This window comes from Hemitrygon akajei, chromosome 6 (genome assembly GCF_048418815.1).
Source record: "Hemitrygon akajei chromosome 6, sHemAka1.3, whole genome shotgun sequence".
Taxonomy (NCBI): domain Eukaryota; kingdom Metazoa; phylum Chordata; class Chondrichthyes; order Myliobatiformes; family Dasyatidae; genus Hemitrygon; species Hemitrygon akajei.
In genome coordinates this window covers 83,879,434-83,901,407 of record NC_133129.1, presented here as the reverse complement: position 1 = coordinate 83,901,407, position 21,974 = coordinate 83,879,434, and the positions used below count along the sequence as shown (strand labels likewise).

The window sequence follows — 21,974 nt, the reverse complement described above, 5'->3', positions numbered from 1 at the left end:
GATATTCGGTAACACTGCGTGAGCCATGACGCAGAGTGAGTAGATGCCTGGCGGCGTCTTTACCATGGACAGGGTGGTCAAAGATCTTTCTCATTTCTGTGATAAAGATGGCGAAAGAAGAGCAGATATCCGGTTGGTTATCCCAAACAGCTGTGGCCCACGCTAAGGCACTTCCTCGCACCAACCCCATGATGTAAGCAAATTTTGACTTATCCGTGGAGTACATGGACAACTGCTGTTTGAACACCAAGGAGCATTGCAGAAGTAAGACCCGGCACTTTCCCCAATCCCCAGCGTAGTGCTCCAGTTCAGGTACGTGAGGCTCTTTTGGCGGGGGTGTTGATGACATGTAGGGGGTTGCTGCTACAGGCTGTTTGAGCTGGTTAGACAGGGTTCCAGGAGTGGATGGGGTAAAATGAGTGGTCACTGATCTTCATTATGTTAGCAGACAGGGAACGGAGGTTTTCCATGACCTCCCGGAGGGGTTGGTTGTGCAGACCCAGCAGGGAACCCTGGCTGATGAGGGCTTGTTGAAGGGTATTCGTGTTCGCTGGGTCCACAGTGGCCAGATCGTTCTGATGCAATGAATGAGGCGAACTCATGCGCAGGACACAGGCATGGATACTTAGTTAGGATGCAGATGTGGGTGTGAATGTTGAACAGCAAACAGGAGAGAGAGCAGGAAGATAGGAGACAGGCAGAATTTACCTTGACATGGAGAGACTGGGTTTCACAGGTAAAGCTTGAAACTGGAGTAGAACTCAGAACACACAATCCCAAGTGGCCGGGAAGCATTAATTACCACACTGGCAAAACTAACGATTTGGCAACTAGTGGGTGCAAAGCCAGGGTTCTTATGCTGCAGGTCTTGATGAAAACCAAGCAACGTCAGGACCAAGGGTCTCGGCCCGAAACGTCGACTGTACTTCTTCCTATAGATGCTGCCTGGCCTGCTGCATTCCACCAGCATTTTGTGTGTGTTGCTTGAGTTTCCAGCATCTGCAGATTTCCTCGTGCTTGATGAAAACCAGGTGTGCCGTCATCAAAGGGAATTATGAGAACATGGGGAATTAAAGGTCAGGACTGTGACACTTTTAAGGCTACATCCACACTAGACCAGATAATTTTGAAAACGCCAGTTTTGCGTAAAAACCATAGGCGTCCACACTATGTGTTTTTGAAAATATCTCTAGCCACACTGAAACGGAGATTTTGGCAAATCTCCTCCTCCTGCGCATGCGCAGGACACATCTACCGAAAACAAGCGGCACGTTTGGGGTCGAATCTCGCCGTAAAAGTGCGCGTTTGTCTAGTTACAGACTAGAAAAACTTAAAACAACGGACAGCTGTAGGCACTCGCGCAGAGAAACTTAAAACTAAAAAAAAACAAATACTGGAGCGTACAGCGGTAACCGACAGGGAGTTCACGGACAGATTGACCTGGCTGACGACGAACATTGAAAAACTGACTAACTCTGTTACATTAATAAAGCACCTTGTTAAATGTATAAAACATGTCTGCATCAGTGTTATCTTGTATTTCCATATAATGTTACATTAGACTGTTACACATCTATTGTCAGAGAAGTACTTGCATAAATAGGTAAACCACCTTCATACAAGCAAGGACAGAAAACAGGGCAAAGTGAGTATACTTATTTATTCAGTAAGTTATGGGTCAAAGTATTTGGTGAGTACATTTCTAACTCTTCTGGCTTCAGTCTCGCTGCCGTCTGTTCTGAAATTGTTAGGTTGCGTTCAAGGTTATTTCAATGAAATAACGCACTGCCGTCTGATAGAGTTTTTAAAAGTCTCCAGTTACTCCGTCCACACTGATCTGCCCGAACAGCATTTTCAGAAATATCCACCCTGGAAAGCGTTTCTGAAAAGCTTTGGTTTTGGGGGACGAAAACACAGTTTTAGTGTGGACGGAGGGTGAAAACGGAGAGAAAAAGCTTCGGTTACGGATTTATCCGGCGTAGTGTGGATGTAGCCTCAGTCTGAGAAGTTATATCCAGTTGCAATTCAAAAAGTGCAAAATCTAAAGTCTGTTTCCACAGCAAAAAAGCAAACATCTCTAATTTCCCTAAAATCAGGGCGGGATAAGTTTTGTACAAGTTAAAAGTGTATGTTTTTGCTTTGAATTCACTCGACAACCCACCCCAGCATTTCTAATGACCAATGCTATTTATTGTTCTTGTGTTAAAATGCTTTTGTGGGATTATGGTGGGATGTTCAAGCACATTTATTATTATATTTTAGCTTGGGTTATAGTTTTTCATATGTCTGTTTGTGGGTCACCCTGACTGTAACCGGGGTATGTAATATGACTAGATGGGTTCTCTCCCCAGGTATAGTGTCCCGCCTGCTTTTGTGTTTATCACAATAAAAACGATTGCTGAGTTTAACGAGCTTGTCTGTCATGGTGGACTGAATGCTCAGCACATTGGTGTCAGGAGTGGGATTAGAAAATAACAGTGAGATTGAAGAGTTATGATGTCGGATAGAGTGCCTTGTGGCCCGGGGAATAAGTCAAGGGACCTAGCAGTATGCTTCCCCTGCACCCCTGGGCTGGGCTCTTGAAGGCAGGACCTGGGAACCAAAGGAACGCCAATGGAGCGAGCGTATCCAGGCTACCCAACCTGGGGAACATGGCGAAGCACATCACCCGCGCCCCACACCTCGCCACCCACACCAGGGAACCCAAGACACTGCAACAATGGGAGGACAGACAACATAGCAGGCACCACTAAAGCTGCTGGGGCAAGAGGAAGACCATTGGACCAATTCACCCAACAAGCTTTACCCTGAAGATTCCCCAGATACAATGGTGCCAGCCACCTGCAGCCTTACCTGGCACAAGTCAAAGTTGCCGCATGGTACAACAGGTGGAGCCCCACCGAGCTGGCGGTGCATCTTGCCCTAGCACTGGAGGGGGATGCCCTGTGGGCCCTCCTTGTCCAAATGATGGCAGAGCAGCATGACTACAGGGCCCTTGTAGCAGTGCTGGAGTGGCCTTTTGTGCAAAGGCCATTCGAGGAAGCAATGAGGGAAGAACTGGGCAACAGACAGCACCTGGTGGGAGAAAGCCTGGGGGCATTGGCAGCAGATCTCCGCCACTATGCTTGGCATGGCTACCCCAGTTCCCTCCCGTGGCCCAGGAAGAGCTTGCCTTCTATGCCTTTGTAAAGGCACTGATGCCGGAGCGCCTAAGGTAGCATGTTCTCTGACATCACCATCATCACTGGCCAAAGTGGAGAGGGCAGAAACAGTTTTAACCCCTTAAGGCATACCAGTGTTGCCCTGCATGCCACGAGTCTGGGCTTGTGTCACCAAGGCAGAGGACTGACAAGGAAGAACCCGTGTTCCAGGTCCGACCAGAGATGTGCTGGCCCCGCAATGTGCCACGGAGCGACCTCTACTACCAGTGTAGTGAGGTAGGCCGTGTGGCCTGGGACTGCCCCACACCAGCACCACGCCACAGTGCAGCACAGCCATCGGGAAATGGTGAGCATATGGCGCTACCTGGGGCCTCCCGCAGAATCCCTCCAGCTGGGTCATTTACGTGAAAAGCAAGGCTTATATGTGGATTGCATGGTGGAGAGCATCAGATGCTGTGCGTTGGTGGACACGGTCAACCATCACCATATTCCATCCCAGTAAGCTGACATCTGGGAGTCCTGCATCACTGGGCTGGATGCTGTCCTGCTGGGGGGCGGGCGGGGGCCGTGTGGATGTGCCGGGGGCAACTCTCTACCTCAGCGCTGAAGCTGTGGCTCTCTGGCAGGGCAGCTCCAGAAAGCAGACCCTGCAGGGACAGCAACAATGGTACTTAAATGCCAATGGAGCAGTACACGGTGGGGGCCTTCTGCATCTCCCGGGAGAAGGGACTATCCCCTAATCTAGGAAGCTACTGGAAGGATTCGAGACAGGTGCTCAACTGCATCTCCGACGTGGTTTATTGGGTGTGGTTGCCTCAGCATGGAAAGCAGTCGTGCTGCATCAGGACCAACTGGCACTGTATCGGCCCTTGGCCATCTCCGACCCAGCAGGGCTGAAGGAAGTGACGCTCTGGGTGCCTTCACTCTTGCCTCACCAAACAGTGCCTCCCCTGTGGCTCCAGAAACCACCCCCCACCCCCAGCGCCCCAGACAGCAGCGTCGACCACTATCGGGACTTTTGGACTTTGTTGTGGACTTTGGGATTGCCAGGGATAACTGACCCCTCAGGTGGGGCCAGTGTGGTACTCCCGGGGTGGTGGGGGAGTCAACAGCCCACCTCAGCATTCCCAATGACCTATTTATTGTTCTTGTGTTAAAATGCTTTCGGAGGATTATGGTGGGATGTTCTTAACACATTTATTGTTACATTTTAGCTTGGGTTATACAGTTATGCATATTTATGTTTGTGGGTCACCCTGACTGTAAACAGGGTGTGTAATAATCACCTCCCACATCTGTGATTGAGTGGGTTCTCTCTCTGGGTATAGTGCTCAGTCTGTTCTTGTGTTTATCATAATAAAAACAGTTGTTGAGTTTAATGAGCTTACTTGTCTATCATCATGGACCAAATGCTCATCACAATACATTTCCAATTTTCCACAAAACACTACCTGTTTTGAGCAACTTTGTATTATGTATTTTATGTTATAGAGTATTTTGGAATCAGTTATTTGAATGTACAACTTAAGTCTAAGTCTAAGACTTAAATTGTATAACAATGGACATAAATGTTTTCAAAACAAAAAGCATATATTTGCACCTTCCTCAAAAAAGCTATGTGGTAACTTGTAAACAGCGTTGTTTTATTTGAATGTGCAATAAAAGTCTTTGAATTTACATGCAGTTATACAGCAAAATTGCAGGTAATCTAAATGACAATTTCCAGAGCAAAGAGCATACAGTGTCATCAAACTGATACCCTGTTGTAAGCAACATTCATTCATATATTCCATGGTCCTGGTTAATCTACAGTCATTTATTTGATAGCAGTATTTAAACCTGGGTTCCTTAAGATTGTTATAGTTGGGGGTGGTATTGGGGACACACTCCCACTACCTATCAAATGCTCCCAAAGGCAAGTGCCTCAAATAGCCCTGATCAAATCCAACTCCTGGTCTTCGCATGTGGCCAAGTTACTAAGCCAAGCAGAACCGTTTCTACTGACAGGAGAAGAGGCAAAGGCGGGTTACTGGTGCCTTAAAACCAGTCACTTTGGGCAGATGTGACTCAAGCCATGGTTGGCAGCTCATCTAGGAGAAGGAAAACTCTGATCTCAAACCTTCACTGCCTTGTGGCTATACCCACTCATGGGGAAGGCTTCAGGAGTAAACCTCGAGGGAAAAATCCAGAGCTGGAGTCCCAAAGGCAGTTCTACACTGAGTTCGATGCTGACTGGCAACTCCTGCGACACTGTGGGTACCAAACAGTTTCAGTCTTTACTGTTCCTTAGGGTTCATCAGATGCATTGAGATGGGGAGCTTGTTACATGGGCAACAGCTTATTCTCCATATTGTACCACCAAGGCTTGTGTATCTAGACCGCTAGTAAGCAATATCCATGGTCAACTCTGCCTAATGGTGGCTCTCAACTCAACTCATTTAAGTCTGAGAAGTTACATACAGTTGTAAAACTAAAAGTGCACAGAATCTAAAGTAAAGTTTGCAGAGCAAAAAAGCATGCATTTCCAATTTCCCCTTAAACATTAAGTGGCAACTTGTTTTAAACAGCGTTATTTTATGTATAAGACCATAAGGCCATAAGTCATTGGAGCAGAATTAGGTCATCTGGCTCATTGAGTCGGCTCCGCCATTCAATCATGGCTGATCCTTTTTTTTCTTCTCCTCAACCCCAGTTTCCGGCCTTCTCCCAGTAACCTTTGATGCCATGTCAATCAAGAACCTATCAATCTCTGTCTTAAATACACTCAATAATCTGGCCTCCACAGCTGTATCTGGCAACAAATTACACAGATTCACCACCCTTTGGCCAAATAAATTTCTCTGCATCTCTGTTTTGAAAGGGCGGCCCTCTATCCTGAGAATGTGCCCTCTTGTCCTAGACTCTCCCACCATGGGAAACATCCTTTCTACATCTACTCTGTCTAGGTCTTTCAACATTTGAAAGGTTTCAATGAGATCCCCCCTCATCCTTCTGAATTCCAGTGAGTACAAACCCAGAGTCATCAAACGTTCTTTGTATGATAACCCTTTCATTCCTGCTATCATCTTTGTGAATCACCTCCGGACTCTCTTCAATGCCAGCACATATTTTCCAAGATGAGGGACCCAAAACTATTCACAATACTCAAGGTGAGGCCTCACCAGTGCCTTATAAAGCCTCAGCATCACATCCTTGCTCTTTTATTCTAGACCACGAAAGGAATGCTAACATGGCATTTGCCTTCTTCACCACTGCCTCAACCTGCAAGTTAGCCTTTCGGGTGTTCTGCACAGGAACTCCCAAGTCTGTTTGCATCTCAGATTTTTGGATTTTCTCCCCATTTAGAAAATAGTTCACACATTTATTTCTACTACCAAAGTGCATGACCATGCATTTTCCAACATTGTATTTCATTTGCCACTTTCTTGCCCATTTTCCTGATCTGTCTAAGTCCTTCTGCATCCTACCTGTTTCTCAATGCTATCTGCCCCTCCACCAATTGTAGTGTTTTGGAATAAGTTATTTGAACATATAACTTAAGACAAAGCAGATACACTCAATATGATAACAAAATTGCACGTAAACAAACTGAGTGTTTCCAGAGCAAAAAACCATACACTGTCATTTATTTCAAAAATGCTATGTGGTAACTTGTAAACAACATTCTTTTATGCATTCCATCGTCCTGTGGGCCCTGAGACTCCTACACCTTCTTCCTAATGGCAGCAGCAAGAAGAGAGCATGGCCTGGATGGTGGAGGGTCCTTGATGATGGATGCTACTTTCCTGCAACAGTGATCCACGTATGTGTGCTCAATGGTAGAGGGATGGGCTTTACTTGTGATGGACTGCGCCACTGCATTCTGTAGGCTTTTCCATTCAATGTCATTGGTGTTCCAATACCAGGCCATCATGCAACCAGTCAATATTCTCTTCACCTCACACCTATTGGAGTTTGTTGAAGTATTAGATGACATGCCAAATCATCGCAAACTTCTAAGGAAGTAGAGGTGCTGACGTGCTTTCTTCAGAATGGCATTTACTTGCTGGAGCCAGGTCAGGTCCTCTGAAATGATTACACCTAGGAATTTAAAGTTGCTGACCCTCTCCACCTCTGGTTTCCCCCAATGAGGACAGGCTCATAGACCTCTGGTTTCCTCCTCCTGAGGTCAATAATTATTTCCCTGGTTTTGGTGATGTTGAGTCAGAGGTTGTTGCACTATTTCAAATGATTATCACATTGTAGAACTGCCTTCATGTACAGGTTAGCATTTTAAGAAGTCATCTTTCTTTAGGCTGCAAAAATAACTTATAGTTTAGACTATCTACACTATTTCTCCATAAAGCATGAAGTAATTTCTATCAATTGCATTAAAAAACAATGTAAACTACTTTTGATATAGTAACTTCGACTTCCCTGATATTGTTTGGCATCTCCTGAATGCAAAAGGTTTAGAAAAGACAGAATTTGTTCAGGGAGGGTGAATAGCCAGAAGTCATGGTACATATTGAGAAGGTAGGGAAAGAGATGAGGTTCCAAAGAGTGAATGTAGGAAGCTGAAAAGAAAGACCACAATGGTAGAAATCTCAGCATTGCTGCTGTAGTGTATTTCATATTTCAATAATGAGTTATATTGTAAATACATTGTTTGTTTACATAATTAATTATGGGTTATAACCTAGAAGAATGTAAGAAGTACTCAATAAGCATTTTATGTCATTCTTCACTGTGGAAGACACCATCAATATGCCAGAAATTCAAGAGTGTTGGTGTTAGAAGTGAATATAGTTTCTATTAGTAAGGAGAGGTGCTTGGGAAGCTGAAAGGTCAGAAACTATATTACTCACCTGAATCAGATGGACTACACCACAGGGTTCTTTCTGAAGAGATTATGGTGGCATTATTTCAAGAATCATTAGATTCTAGAATTGTTCTGGAGGACTGGAAGATTGCAAATGTCACTTGACTGCTTAAGAAGGGAGGGAGGCAAAAGACGGGAAATTAGCCTGACTTCAGTAGTAGGGAAGTTGTTAATTTCCATTCTTTGAGGAAATAACAGGGAGGATAAATGATGGAGAGTCAGTGGATGTTGTTTACTTCAATTTTCAGAAGGTCTTTGACAAGCTGCTGCACATGAGGCTGCTCAAAAGGCCAAGAACCCACGGTATTTCAGGACAGATACTAGCAGAGATAAAAGATTAGCTTTCTGGCAGGAGGTAAAGAGTGGGAATGGAGTGGACCTTTTCTGATTGGGTGCTGGTGACTTTTATATTTTGTAGGGGTTGGTGTTTAGAATGCTACTTTCTTTCTACATGTTAATGATGTGCATGACAGAATCTATGCCTTTTTGGCCAAGTTTGCAGACAATACAAAGAGAGGTGGTGGGACAGCTAGTGTGGAGGAAACAGGAAAATCCATACAAGGACTTAGACAGATTGGGAGAATGGGTAAAGAAGTGGCAGGTGGAAAACAGTGTGGCGAAGTGTATGGTAATACACTTTGGTAGAAAGAATAACAATGTAACATTTACAAAATGCTGGAAGCATCTATGAACAGGAATAAATAGTTGACTCTTTGGGTCAAGATCCATCATTAGGACTGGAAAGGAAGGGGGAAGTAGCCAGAATGTAGGGTGGTGGGGAAGTAGTAGACGTTATGACAGATGAAGGCAGGTAGATGGGAGTAGTGAGGTTGTTCAAGTGAAAAGCTGAAAGGTGTTAGGTGGAAAAGAAAAAGGTCTTAAAAAGAAAGAATCTGATAGGAGAGGGGAGTGGACCATGAGAGAAAGGGAAGAAGGAGGAGCACAAGATGGTGATACACAGGGGCAGGGAAAAGAACAGAGGTAAGGGGGAGCCTGAGTGGGGAATGAAAGAAGGGGGAATGGGGATTTGGGAAAATTACTGGAGTCGGAGAAATTCATGTTCATGCCATCAGGTTGGATGCTATCCAATTGGAATATGAGGTACTGCTCCTCTAAACTGAGAGTGGCCTCATAGTGGCAGTAGATGAAGCCATGAACCATCATGTTGGAATGAGAGTGGGGATTGGAATTATAATGGTTGACCACAGGGAAATCCAGGTTGCTGCAGATGGAGTAAATGTGCTCAACAAAGCATTCCCTCAATCTACATTGGGTCTCACCAAATTCGAGAAGGCCACTTGGGGAGCACCAGGTACAGTAACGGACCCCAACAGATATGCAGGTGTGCTGCTACCCCACCTAGAAGGACTGTTGACAGCCCTGAATGAAGGTGAGGAGGAGAATGGGAAGTTATCTCCATTATCAGTTGCAGGACAAGTGCCAGAAGGCTTAGCGGGGAGAAATGAAAGGACAAGGGAATCACGGAGAGCACATTCGCTGTGAAAAGCCGAGAGTGGGGGTGGGGAAGGAAAACCATGTCTGGGGGTAGGATCCCGTCGAAGCTGGCAGACATTGCAGAGAATAATGTGTTGGACATGGAAAAGCATGGGGTGGTAGGTAAGGACTGGAGGAACTCTATACCTGTTAAGTTGGTGGGAAGCTAGGCTGAGGGCAATATCTGGGAAATGGAGAAGAGACAGGACAGTGTGTTGCCAATAATAAAATAGCTGGGCCCAGAACACATGCACTCGTATGACTCAAACACATTTTTATTTTACTTCTGCATAAGTATAGCATAGCCACTGTTACCTACACTGTTCTGAAGGCAGGACAGAAAGCTGCTATTTTTATACAGACAAAATGCAGGAGGAACTCAGTGGGTTAGGCAGCATCTACGGAAAAGGGTAAACAGTCGATGTTTCAGTCCGAGCACTGAAGTAAAAAGATGAGTTAGATCAGTGAGACCCGACGCAGATTGGGGGACCGCTGTTTATGGCCCTGAATGGTAGTGAGCGAGGAGGTGTAGGTGGTACTTGTTCTACTTACAAGGATAAATGTCAGGAGGGAGATCAGTGGGGAGGGACAAATGGACAAGAGTCACGTAGGGAGTGACCTCTGCAGAAAGTGGGGAAGGGGGAGGGAAAGATGTGCTTGGTGGTGAGATCCCGTTGGAGATGGTGGAAGTTACAGAGAATTATGTGCTGGATGCAGAGGATGATGGGGTGGCTGGAACGAAGGCAGATGTGTGCAAAATAGAAGAGATGTGGCTGAATTGATGGTGGAGGAAGGGAAGCCCCCTTCTTTGAAAAAGGAGGACATCTCCTTCGTTCTGAAATGAAAAGCCTCATCCTAAGAGCAGATGCAATGGAGACAGAGGAATTGAGAGAAGGGAATGGTATTTTTATGGTAGAATTGAAGGAACTTCCCTTACCCCACCAGTGATAGGGGTTCCGCTTGTAGATTGGGAGAGTGGTTTGCCAAGTACACTCTCTCACCACAAAAGCGGGATCTCCCGGTGGCCACCCATTTAAATTCTACTTCCCATTCCAACATATCAGTCTATGGCCTCCTCTACTGTCGTGATGAGGCCACAATCAGGTTGCAGGAGCAACATCTTATCTTCTGTCTGGGTAGCCTCCAACCTGATGGCATGAACATCGATTTCTTGAACTTCCGGTAACTTAACTGCTCCACTCCCTCTTCATCTTTCCCCATTCCCATTTCCGTCTTTTTTAATTTTGGACCTACTTTTATTCATTGGATTAAATTATTTATCTCCCTCTGCTTGGGTTCTTACTAATCTTCAGAATTCTAAAGCTTTTAAATTCCAACGTGGAACTAGACAAGGTTGTCCTTTGAGCCCTCTGCTCTTTGATTTGGCATTAGAACCCTTAGCAATTGCTTTTTGAGAGTCCAAAGAGATTACTGGTATTTTAAGGAGAGGTACTATTCATAAAGTGTCGCTCTATGCTGATGACTTATTGCTTTTTACATCTAATGTTACCACCTTTTTACCATTTGTGTTCCGTTTACTGACTAATTTTAGTCAATTCTCAGGATATAAATTAAATTTACATAAGAGAGAACTGTTTCCTTTAAACAATTTAATACCATACGATATTAACCTTCCTTTTAAAATTTTAAAAAAACAATTTATGTATTTAGGAGTAACAATCACTAAGAATTATAAGGATTTATTTAAGGAAAATTTTTTAACTTTATTGAATTATGTTAAAAAGCACTTTCTAATTGGTTGCCTCTCTCTTTATAACTGATTGGCCAAATTAATTCTATTAAAATGAATATCTTACCTAAATTTATATACCTTTTTCAAGCTGTGCCTGTTTTTATTCCTAAATCTTTTTTTTACTCAATTCTCTCTTCCTATATATGGAAGAATAAAAAACCTCGAATAGATAACGTTCACCTTCAAAAAACCAAACAGAATGGAGGCTTTGCCTTACCCAATTTTAGATTATATTGTTGGGCAGTTAATATATGAAATATTCCATTCTGGATATATTACATTAGCCATGAGAATTGCCCTGTATGGGTTTCTTTGGAAGTCAATTCTGTTATGAAATTTTCCATTACTTCTTTACTTGGATCCTCGCTTCCTCTATCTTTAAATAAACTACTGACAACGTGGTGGTCAAACATACTTTAAGGATTTGGTTACAGTTTAGAAAACATTTTGGCTTATTGAGATACTCCCTCTCGAGTCCCATCTTTTCTAATTGTTTTTTTAAACCATCTTTAATGGACCTATCTTTTAAAGAATGGGATAGATTGGGTATTAAACGATTTCAGGACTTGTTTGATGAGAGAATTTTTCTTCTTTTGTGCAACTTTCAACAAAATTTAACCTTTTCAATACTTACTTTTTTGATATTTACAGATGAGAGATTGTTTAAGGTCCCAACTACATACATTGCCTACAAGCCCAGATAAGAATATAATAGATACAATTTTTAATCTGAAACCCTTTGACAACGGTTCAATATCTCACATTTATGGTCTGCTGTTGGGACTGAAAAAGGCCTCTTTAGATAAAACTAAAGGAGACTGGTAAAAGGATTTATAGATTTTCATATCTGAAGAGAACTGGAAGACTATTTTAAAATTGATTAATTCATTATGTACTCATCATTCTTTATTACATTTCAAAGTGGTACATAGCGTTCGTATGTCCAAAGACAAGCTCTCTAGTTTCTATGCAGGTATTTCCCCCTACTGTGATAAATGTACTAATGGAGTGGCCACATTAATTCATATGTTTTGGACATGTCCGAGCCTTGAAAAATTTTGCAAAGATGTATTTCAAAATTTTTCTGTACTCTTCAATGTTAATTTTAAGCCCAATACCTTGACTGCCATGTTTGGTATTGTTGAGGATAGTACAGTATTACGAAACTGAAGCCATCTAAGTTGCGGGTATTGGCCTTTATGTCTCTTATGGCCAGGAGGGCAATCTTGCTCGTGGAATGAGGCTGCCCCATCCACTCATGTTCAATGGCTATCTGAAGTTATGTTGTGCCTCGATCTAGAGAAGATTCATTGTTTGATTTCTAATTCTAAACATGATTTTCTAACGTTATGGGGACCCTTTCTGAGTTATTTTCATAATCTTTGAACTGTTATTATTAAAAGTATGGATCTGAGCCATCATTATTATAATATTATATGGTAAGGTTTTTTTTCTCTTTTCTTTTTCACCAACCAGCTCATTTTGGTAGTGGGGGTAGATTTTTTAAAAATACAATCATTCTACTTTATTTCATTTCATAATTTAATCTTTTTTTCTACATGATTGATTTGGAATATGGGATACTGTGATTTAAATGTAACGTAATTTATATTACCTGTATCCTTATGAACTTTGTATTTATATATTAATAAACATATTGAAAGAGATGAGGCAACACCACCTGTAAATCTGTCGTGGTTATTTACTGTATCTGGTGCTTCCGACGCAGTCTCTCTGCACTGGTGAGACCCGACGTAGTTTGGGGAACTGCTTTGTCTATCACCTTTCCTCCATCTGCAACAAGCAGGATTTCCCAATGGCCAACCATTTTAATTCCAATCCTCACTCCCATTCCAACATGTCAGTTCATGGCTTCCGCTGTCTACTGCCATGTTGAGGCCAATCTCAGTTTGTAGTAGTATCACATCGTATTCCATCTGGATAGCACCCAATCTGATAGTATGAACATCAATTTCTCTAACCAGAAGTTTTCTGCCTCCTTTTTTCCATTTTGTTCACCTCCTCTCCTATCCTATTCCTTCTATTTCAGCCTATTACCTCCTAGATTCTCACTTCACCACCCACTCTCATCTACCTGGGTTCACCTTTCACCTGCTAGCTTGAACTCCTTCCCTCCCGCATCACCTCCTTATTCTGGCTTCTTCCCTCGTCTTTTTCAGCTACAATGATGTGTTTCAGCCTGAAATATTGACTTATTGAAATATTCCTTTCAATAGATGCTGCCCGTCCTGCTGAGTTCCTCCAGCATATTTTTTATGTGTTACTCTGGATTTCAAGTATCTGCAGAATTGCTTGTGTTTAGGAATAAAGGTGTAGACTATATTCCAAATGGGGAGAAAATTCAGAAATCTGAGCTTCAAAGGGACTAGTGAGTCCTTGTGAAGGATTCCCTAAAGTTTAAGCTGGAGGTTTAGTCAATGTAGGGAAGGCAAGTTAGCATTCATTCCAAAGGAGTGGAATATAAACAAGAAGATGTAATACTGAGGCTTTAAGGCAATAGTCAGACTACACTTGGGAGTATTGCGATCAACATGGGCCCTTTATCTAGCGAAGGATATGCTGGCATTGGAGAGGGTCCAGAAGATCCTTTGGAGGTTCACAAGAATGATACCAGGAGTGAAAGAAGCACAATGTCTTTAACCTGTAGTCGCTTAAAGTTAGAAAAATGGTGGGGGGAGGGGGTTCTCATTGAAATCTATCTAATATTAAAGGACCTGGATAGAGTGAATGTTAAGAATATATTTCCTATAGTGGGGAAATCTAGGACAGAGGTGAGGAGGGAATTCTTTAGCCAGAGGGTGATTAATTGTGGAATTCATTGCCAGAGACATCCGTGGAGGTCAAGTCAGTAGGTGTAATCAGAGGTTGACAGGAACACACAGAAAATGCCGGAGGAACTCAGCAGGCCAGGCAGCGTCTATAAAAAGAGTAAACAGTCACCGTTTCAGGTTGAGACCCTTCATCAGGACCGAAAAAAAGAGATGAGAAGTCAGAGCAAGAAGATGGGGAGAGGGGAGGAAGAAGTAGAACGTGGTAAGTGATAGGTAGGTAAAACCGGTAAGGGATGAAGTAAAGAGCTGGGAAGTTGATTGATGAAAGAGATAAAGGGAGAAGAGGGAAACTAATAGGAGAGAATAAAGTTGACAGGATATTATTAGTAAGGACGTCAAAAATTCCGGGAGAAGGCAGAAGAGTCTGACTGAGAGGGTTAATAAATCACCTTGATGGATGGCCGAATGGCGCGATTCTGCTCCTATGTCTTTTGCACATAGCAGGGAGGGCAGTTAGTGGTTAGTCCAAATTGTTATGATCAAGTGGATAAAAGAGAATTTAATCCTACCACTTTTTTTGGGGGGATACTGCACTAGAATGAACAACCTGGCAAAATTAAATCTTTTAAGAACCGGAAGTGTCGCACAGTCGCGCTGGACTCGCGAGACTTGTGGCACGTTGCTAGGAAACGGCAGTGTGGTCAATGGCGAACTCTCAGCAGCCTTTTAGTGATGGACGTCCAGTTACCAAAGGCGTCTCGGGCAGGCCGGCCACCGGCACCCGACCTCCCCCCACTGCACCGAGGCTCAGCACGGGAGTAAGTGGTCGGGTTTTTTTTGGGGAGATCGCTCACTGTCATCTTCTCCTTCACCATTGTCTACTCTGCACTCGCCTCCATGCATTCTCTCTGCAGCCTCGCGGCTTCACACTCCACTCTGAACCCAGAGCTTTATCACACTCTGGGTGCTGCTACATGCAACCATCTTTGCCTTTTTATCTTGCCGTTACCGATTCTCACTCACCTCCTACCATCCTTCAACCATGCCTAGTCTCCCTACCACGGTCCTCGCTCTCTAATCTTGTCCACCCCTTCACCCAGATCCTCCCTTCCACGTACTTCTCGCGGCTATCTCTTCGTGCAACGCCGCCCCCCCCCCCCCCCCATCCCATCTCCCTGCTTGCCTCCACCGTATCTCTTCAATGCCTGGCATTTTCCCTCCTGGCAGCGTTGCTGCTTTTTCATCTCCTCACAGCATCAATCCTTCATCTGAGTCGCATATTGTAAATATGTATGTTCTCAAGTAAATAATCATGTTCTGAAGTATTACTGTCGATCTGCCAGAGGGCTTTAGGTTCAGACCAAGGGAATAATTGTCATGCGCAGTTTACTTAAGATTACATACTGTCTATTAGCAAGCTTGCATCTCAGTTAATACCACAGAGCCCCCACTCATAGAGCCTGGAAAATCTGTAATCAAGTGAGCCCTGAGCACTGTCTGGGGCAGCTTGTTAAATATTCGTTATCACATAGTACTCTGATCATTGCCAGGCATCCTGGATTAGTGGTTACGCAAGCAGCTTTCTCATGCACCAAACCCTCCTTTGTTCCTCAGTTATCTTGCAACATTATTCTCACAACACGACCAGTCAAGCTGCAAATGTCAGTCAGGTTTTAGTCATTTTAATTCTGTATGTATTTCCTAATTATCAAAGGTAATTTAAAAACAAGGATGCAATTTTGAGTCTTTATAAGGCTTTGGCCAGACTGCACTCGGAGTATTGTGAGTAGTTGTAGGCTCATTAACTAAGAAAAGATATGCTGGCATTGGAGAGGGTCCAGATGAAGTTCACAGAAATGAGTGTTAACATGTGAGGAATGTTTGATGGCTCTGGGCATGGAGATGAGAAGAATGAGGGAGAGGGGATCTCATTGAAACTTATTGAATATTAAGAGGCCTACATAAAGCAGGTATGGATAGGATGTTTATATAGTAGGGGACCCTACGATCAGAGGGCTAAGGCTCAGGATAGAGGAATATCTATCCAGAACAGAGATGAGGAAAAATTGCTTTTGCCAGGGTGTGGTGAATCTGTGGAATTCATTGCCAAGTGAATGTTATAGAGGCCAGTCACTGGATACGTGCAAAGTGGAGGTTGATAGGTTCTTGATTAGTAAGGATGCCAAAGGTTATTAGAAGACAGCGGAATGAGGTTCAGAGGGATAATAAATAAGGTATAATAAAGAGGGCACCACAGTATGGTAGCCGTAGGTGTGACACTATTACAACTCAGGGAATTCAGAGTTCAATTCCGGTGCCGTTCTGTAAGTACACTCTGTGCGTCCTTCCCATGGAATGCGTGGGTTTCCCTAGGTGCTCCAGTTTCCTCCCTCAGTGCAAAGATTAAGTGGCCATTGTAAAATTGTCCCATGATTAGTTTAGGGTTTATTGAGTTGACAGTGGTTACTGGGGTGGCGTGGCTGGAAGGACCTACTCTGTGCCATATTGCTAAAATAAATAAATCAGCAATGATGAATGACGGAGATGTCTTGATGGGCTGAATGGCCTATTTCTGCTCCTACATCTTATGGTCCTATGGTCTAAATCTAACATACATTTGTTTTCCCTTCTCACTTTGATTTATAAATTTGACCTTGTCTGGTATTTTTATATAATATTTCTTTTCTTTGATTATAGTATATATAGTGAATTCCAGTTAATTGGGACACAATGGGAGCTGTACATTTTGGCCCAATTAAGCAGCTGTCCCAATTAGGTACAGTTTCATGGAAATAGTTAAAAGGTATAAAAAAGACAACTACCATTTAACTGAGTAACAATTTATGTATTTAAATGAAATACAGAATACACTACAGAACTATAAGACTGTGTATAAGTTCCTAATTGTTATCAATGGAAGAATTCATCTGCTGTATTCTTAAGATAGACTGTAAATGAACAAAATTAGCGCACACACCTAGAGCAGGTAATGGACTGACTTCATCCATGCTTTAGACCAGGGGTGTCAAATTCATTTTAGGTCACGGGCCAGATTGAGCAAAATGCAGCTTCATGCGGGCCGGATCAGGCGGACGCGTGCGAACGCAGCTTTCATTGCCTCCGTTTTTTCAGCCTGCTCTCATGTGTCTTAGTCTCTGCTATAACTACAAAATGTTTCACTTTACAAATTCCGTTTCTTATGAAGAAGACTGCCGAGCAAGACTGCCGAATAAACACTAAAAACCCTGAAAACCTGGTACCTGAATAAACTCAGCATTAGCCATATCATACGCCATAGGCGCTTCGATTACTGGGGCCAGCTTTAATAGTAATTAGATATTATCTTGCGGGCCAAAGATAATTCCACCGCGGGCCGGATTTGACATATATGCTTTAGACAATTGCATCCTTCAACTTTACCATTTTCATTGTAACTTCAAAATGATTGTGGGTACCTTCAAATTCTTCATAATTCCTAACTTGTTGAATCAGAATCAGGTTTAATATCACCAGCATGTGTATATGTTAAATTAGGTAGTGCAAAAAGAAAAAAAGTAGTGAGGTAGTGTTCATTGGTTCAATGTCCATCCAGAAATTTGATAGCAGAGGGGAAGAAGCTATTCCTGAATCATTGAGTATGTGTCTTCAGGCTCCTGTACCACCTCCTTGATGGTAGCAATGAGAAGAGGGCATGTCCAGGGTGATGGGGATCCTTTATGATGGACGCAGCCTGTTTGAGGCATCGCTCCTTGAAGATGTCCTGGATGCTGGGGAGGCTAGTGTTCATGATGGAGCTGGCTGAGTTCACAACTTTCTGCAGCTTATTTTGATCCTTTGTAGTGCCCTTTCCACACCAGATAGTGGTACAGCCAATTAGAATGCTCTCCATGGTACATCTGTAGAAATTTGCACGTCTTTCGTGACATACTAAATGTCCTCAAACTTGTCATGAAATACAGCTGCTGTCTTTGTAACTGCATCGCTATGCAGGGCCTTAGAGACATTGACACCTAGGAACTTGAAATTGCTCACTCTTTCCCCTGCCCCAGTCTTGATGAGGACTGGTGCCCTTGTCTTACCCTTTTTGAAGTCTACAATCAATTCTTTGATCTTACTGATATTGAGTGCAAGGTTGCTGCTGTGATACCGCTCAACCAGCTGATCTACCTCACTCGTACATATTGTCACCATTCTGCCAACAATAGTTATGTCATTAACAAGTTTATACATGGCATTTCAACTGTGCCTGGCCATACAGTCATGGGTGTAGAGAGAGTAGAGAAGTGGACTAAGCATACATCCTTGAGGTGTGCCAGTGTTTATTATCAGTGAGTTGAAGATGTTATTTCCGATCTGTACAGATTGTGGTCTTCCACTGCGGAAGTCAAAGTTCCAGTTGCAGAGGGAGGTACAGAAGCCAAGGTTTTTGAGTTTTTTGATCAGAACTGTATGAACAATTAAACGCTGAGCTGCAGTCAATAATTAGCATCCTGACATAGCTATTTTTGTATTATCCAGGTGATCCAAGGCTGTGTGGAGAGCCAATGTGATTGCAGCTGCTGTAGACCCTATTTTGGCAATAGGCAAATTGCAGTGGGTCCAGGTTTTTGCTTGGGCAGTAGTTGATTCTAGCAATAACCAACCTCTCAAAAGTACATCATCACCATAAATGAGAGTGCTACTGGACTCTTAATGCAGCTCCCTCTGCTCTTGGGCACTGGTATGATTGTTGCCCTGTTGAAGCAGGTGGGAACTTCTGACTGTAGCAATGAGAGATTAAAAATGCCTTTGAACACACCAGCCAGTTAGTTGGCACAGGTTTTCAGAGCCTACCAGGTTGTTCTTGAAAGATGCTCTGATGTTAGCCTCTGTGACAGAGGTCTCAGGGTTATTAGATCGTGCAGGGATCCTCATAGCTGTAGTTTTATGAGAATAAAAGGAGTTGAGTATATATGGGAGTGAAGCATCACTGACATTCAAGATGTTAGGTTATGCTTTGTAGGAAGTAATGGCCTGCAAACCTTGCCAGAGTTGATATGCATCCAATTCTGCCTCTAATTTCAATTGGAATTCTTCTTTTGCTCTCGAGAGTGCCCTCTGTAAATCGTACCTGGGCTTCTTCTGCAGAGCTGGATCACCAGACTTGAATACCATAGATCTAGCCCTTGGCAGACTACGAACTTCCTGGTTCATTGATGGCTTTTGACTCAGGAATGTAGGATATGTTCTCAGAGGTACACATTCATCCACACAGGTTTTAATGAAGTTATTGACAAATATATGTATTCATTGAGATTCGAAGATGAATCCTTGAATGCTGTTCAGTGCTGAAGTAATGAAATCATTTTTTATTCACTCCTGGCTGTTTCTAGCATCCCCAAGCCTGAATGCTTGAAACTACGATGCGCAGAACAGTTCTGAGTTGGCTTTCTGCTTATTTCTCACCAGCTATCAATGACAAAATCAGTGCCTTTTGAACACAAACACTTACAACTAACACTATTTAAAAACTGATTGCTCAAAGCATGGAGTTGTATCCAGTGGCCACACAAGTGTAACTGATGCTGGTTTGAAACTGTTCAGTAACTGTTCTCCAATTAAGTGGCATAGCATCCCAAATAAATGAAGGGAATCCTGGCTATTTTCTTGATTTAATTTTTGTTCTTTAAGAGTTGTCCCAAATAAACAGCTGCCCTTATTAAATTATGGCCCACTGGATTCTACAGTATTCAAAATATGAGCAACATTACTCTAGTCTTTAATTGATATACTGTAGAATTTGCTTACTATCATGAATAATGTAAAGCGAGAACTCAAACTTACAAGCATGAGAAAGTCTGCAGGTGCTGGAAATCTTAAGTATCACACGCAAAATGCTGGAGGTACTTAGCAGGTCAGGCAGCATCTAGGGAAATGAATTAATAGTTGAGGCTGAGATCCTTCTTCAAGACTGAAAAGGAAAGTGGAGCATGCCAGAATAAAAAGATAGGGTAGGGGAAGGAGAGTAGCTAGAAGGGGATGGGTGAAGCCAGGTGTGTTGGAAAGATAAAGAGCTGGAGAGGAAGGAATCTTAGGAGAGAGGAGTGAACCATTGGAGAAAGTGAAGGAGGAAATGATAGGCAGGTGAGAAGAGATGAGGGGGAAGGATGGAATGAGAAATTAATATTCATACCATCAGGTTGGAGGCTACCCAGACAGAATATAAGGTGTTGCTCCTCCACCCTCAATATGTGGCCTCATATTGGCACAAGAGGAGGCCATGAACTGACCTAATTCAAACTTGTGCTCATTTTTGTCTCTAGGTATCTCCTGGTACAGCAAGACTTGGAACACGTGGTGGAGTGGTAATGTCTGGTGGTGTGCTCTCTGCCCAGATTAAAGTTGCAGATCGCCCTGTAACTCAGCAAGGGTTGAGTGGAATGAAAACTGGAATTAAAGGTAGGCTATCATTTATCCTTTCTGCATTATTTTGGGAAGTGATTAATAAAATATGTAACTTATATTCTTGAAACATGGATGGACATTGAAGAAAGTAAGGCAGAGGTGTTTCTTTACATTGGTTTTGTGACCATTTGACAAGGTCTCTCTTGAGAGGTTGGTCCAGATTAACTCGCATGTGATCCACAGTGAATTGTTAAATTGAAATAGAAAATTGTCTTGGAAGGAGACAGAATCTTAGAGAAGTGTTTCTTTGATCAGTGGTGTTCTGCAAGGATGGATGCTGGATTGTTTGTGATTAATGATATGATTGAAAACATAGGTAGCCTGATTAGCATATCTCCAGGTGACATGAAAGTTGGCAGGGTTGTGGATTTGACTGTCAAAGCATATAGATCAGTTGGAAATTTGGATAGAAAAATCACAGGTGAAGCTTAATCTGGAAAGGTGTGTGGTTATGCACTTTAGGAAATCAAAAGTGTGAGGGTTGCTGCTCAGGAGGATTTCATCTAGTGTGTCAGGGGATGGGTTGGGGCACTATTACAGTGCCTATGAGAACTCAGGAGATAATGCAGTAGCTAATTAGAGCATTTTAATTATCATGATAGCTAGGAGCACAGTAAAGGGAGACCAATGGTTTAAATTGCTAAACATGTAACGTGGATGAACTCAGAGTGTAGATTGACTTTGGGGTGTCAGATATCATGGCCATAACAGAAACATGGCTGAAGGGCTCATTCGGCATTCAATATTCAAGTATACAGTTGCTACAGGTGTAACAGAGGTTTAGGTAAGAGAGGAGGGGGAGTTTCCTCCTTGATGGTAAAAGATGTGACAATGGTCTTGAGGGAAGAAGATCATTGGGGATCATCCCATGAGTCTATATAGGTAGAACTTAAAGAAAGAAGGGGATAGTCACTCTGATGAGATTGTATTGTGTTGCTGTGCCCCCCCCCTCCCATTTGTCAGCAGGAATTGGAGGAGCAGATACTGTATATTGAGAGATTGCAGCACAGTGTAGACATAATAGGATAGTACCAGTGGGAGATTTTAACTTCCCTAATATAGACTGGGCCAACCATAGTGTGAAAGGCCTGGACATAGCGGAATTTATAGAATGTATCTAAGAAAGCTTGCTTTATCAATATATGGGCGAACACCTAGAGGGGGTGCAGTACTGAGGAATGAGGTGGGGCAAGTGGTGGAAGTGTCTGGCGGTGAGCTCTTTGTCTAGTGATCATAATTCAATTAGTTTTAAAAATGTTGTGAAGATGGATACCAAAGGTTAGTGTCTGACCTGATACATTCTCAGAACTTGTGGGAAGCTGTAGAAGAAATTGCAGAGACTCTTAGAGATATTTCCTTTATCTCTGGTTGTTGGTAAAGTTACGGAGGACTAGAGAGTGGCTAGTATGATAGCATTGTTTTAAAAAGGGTGTCAAAAACCTGACAGGAAACTACAGCCAGCATGTCTG

At 43.0% G+C, this 21,974-nt stretch overlaps 1 protein-coding gene across 2 annotated transcripts in view; it reads left to right on the top strand.

Annotated features, from left to right (window-relative positions):
- The window catches only part of ift74 (intraflagellar transport 74), a 242,813-nt gene that overhangs the window by 30,603 nt on the left and 190,236 nt on the right, over positions 1 to 21,974 (top strand). The window contains exons 1-2 of one of the 2 annotated variants that reach the window (XM_073048694.1): positions 14,743 to 14,879; positions 20,364 to 20,499. In XM_073048694.1, the coding sequence (XP_072904795.1) occupies positions 14,766 to 14,879; positions 20,364 to 20,499 (250 nt within the window). In that variant the 5' untranslated portion in view covers positions 14,743 to 14,765. Of the gene's footprint in view, positions 1 to 14,742; positions 14,880 to 20,363; positions 20,500 to 21,974 lie in introns of those variants that run through there. The other variant, XM_073048695.1, reaches the window with a different exon arrangement.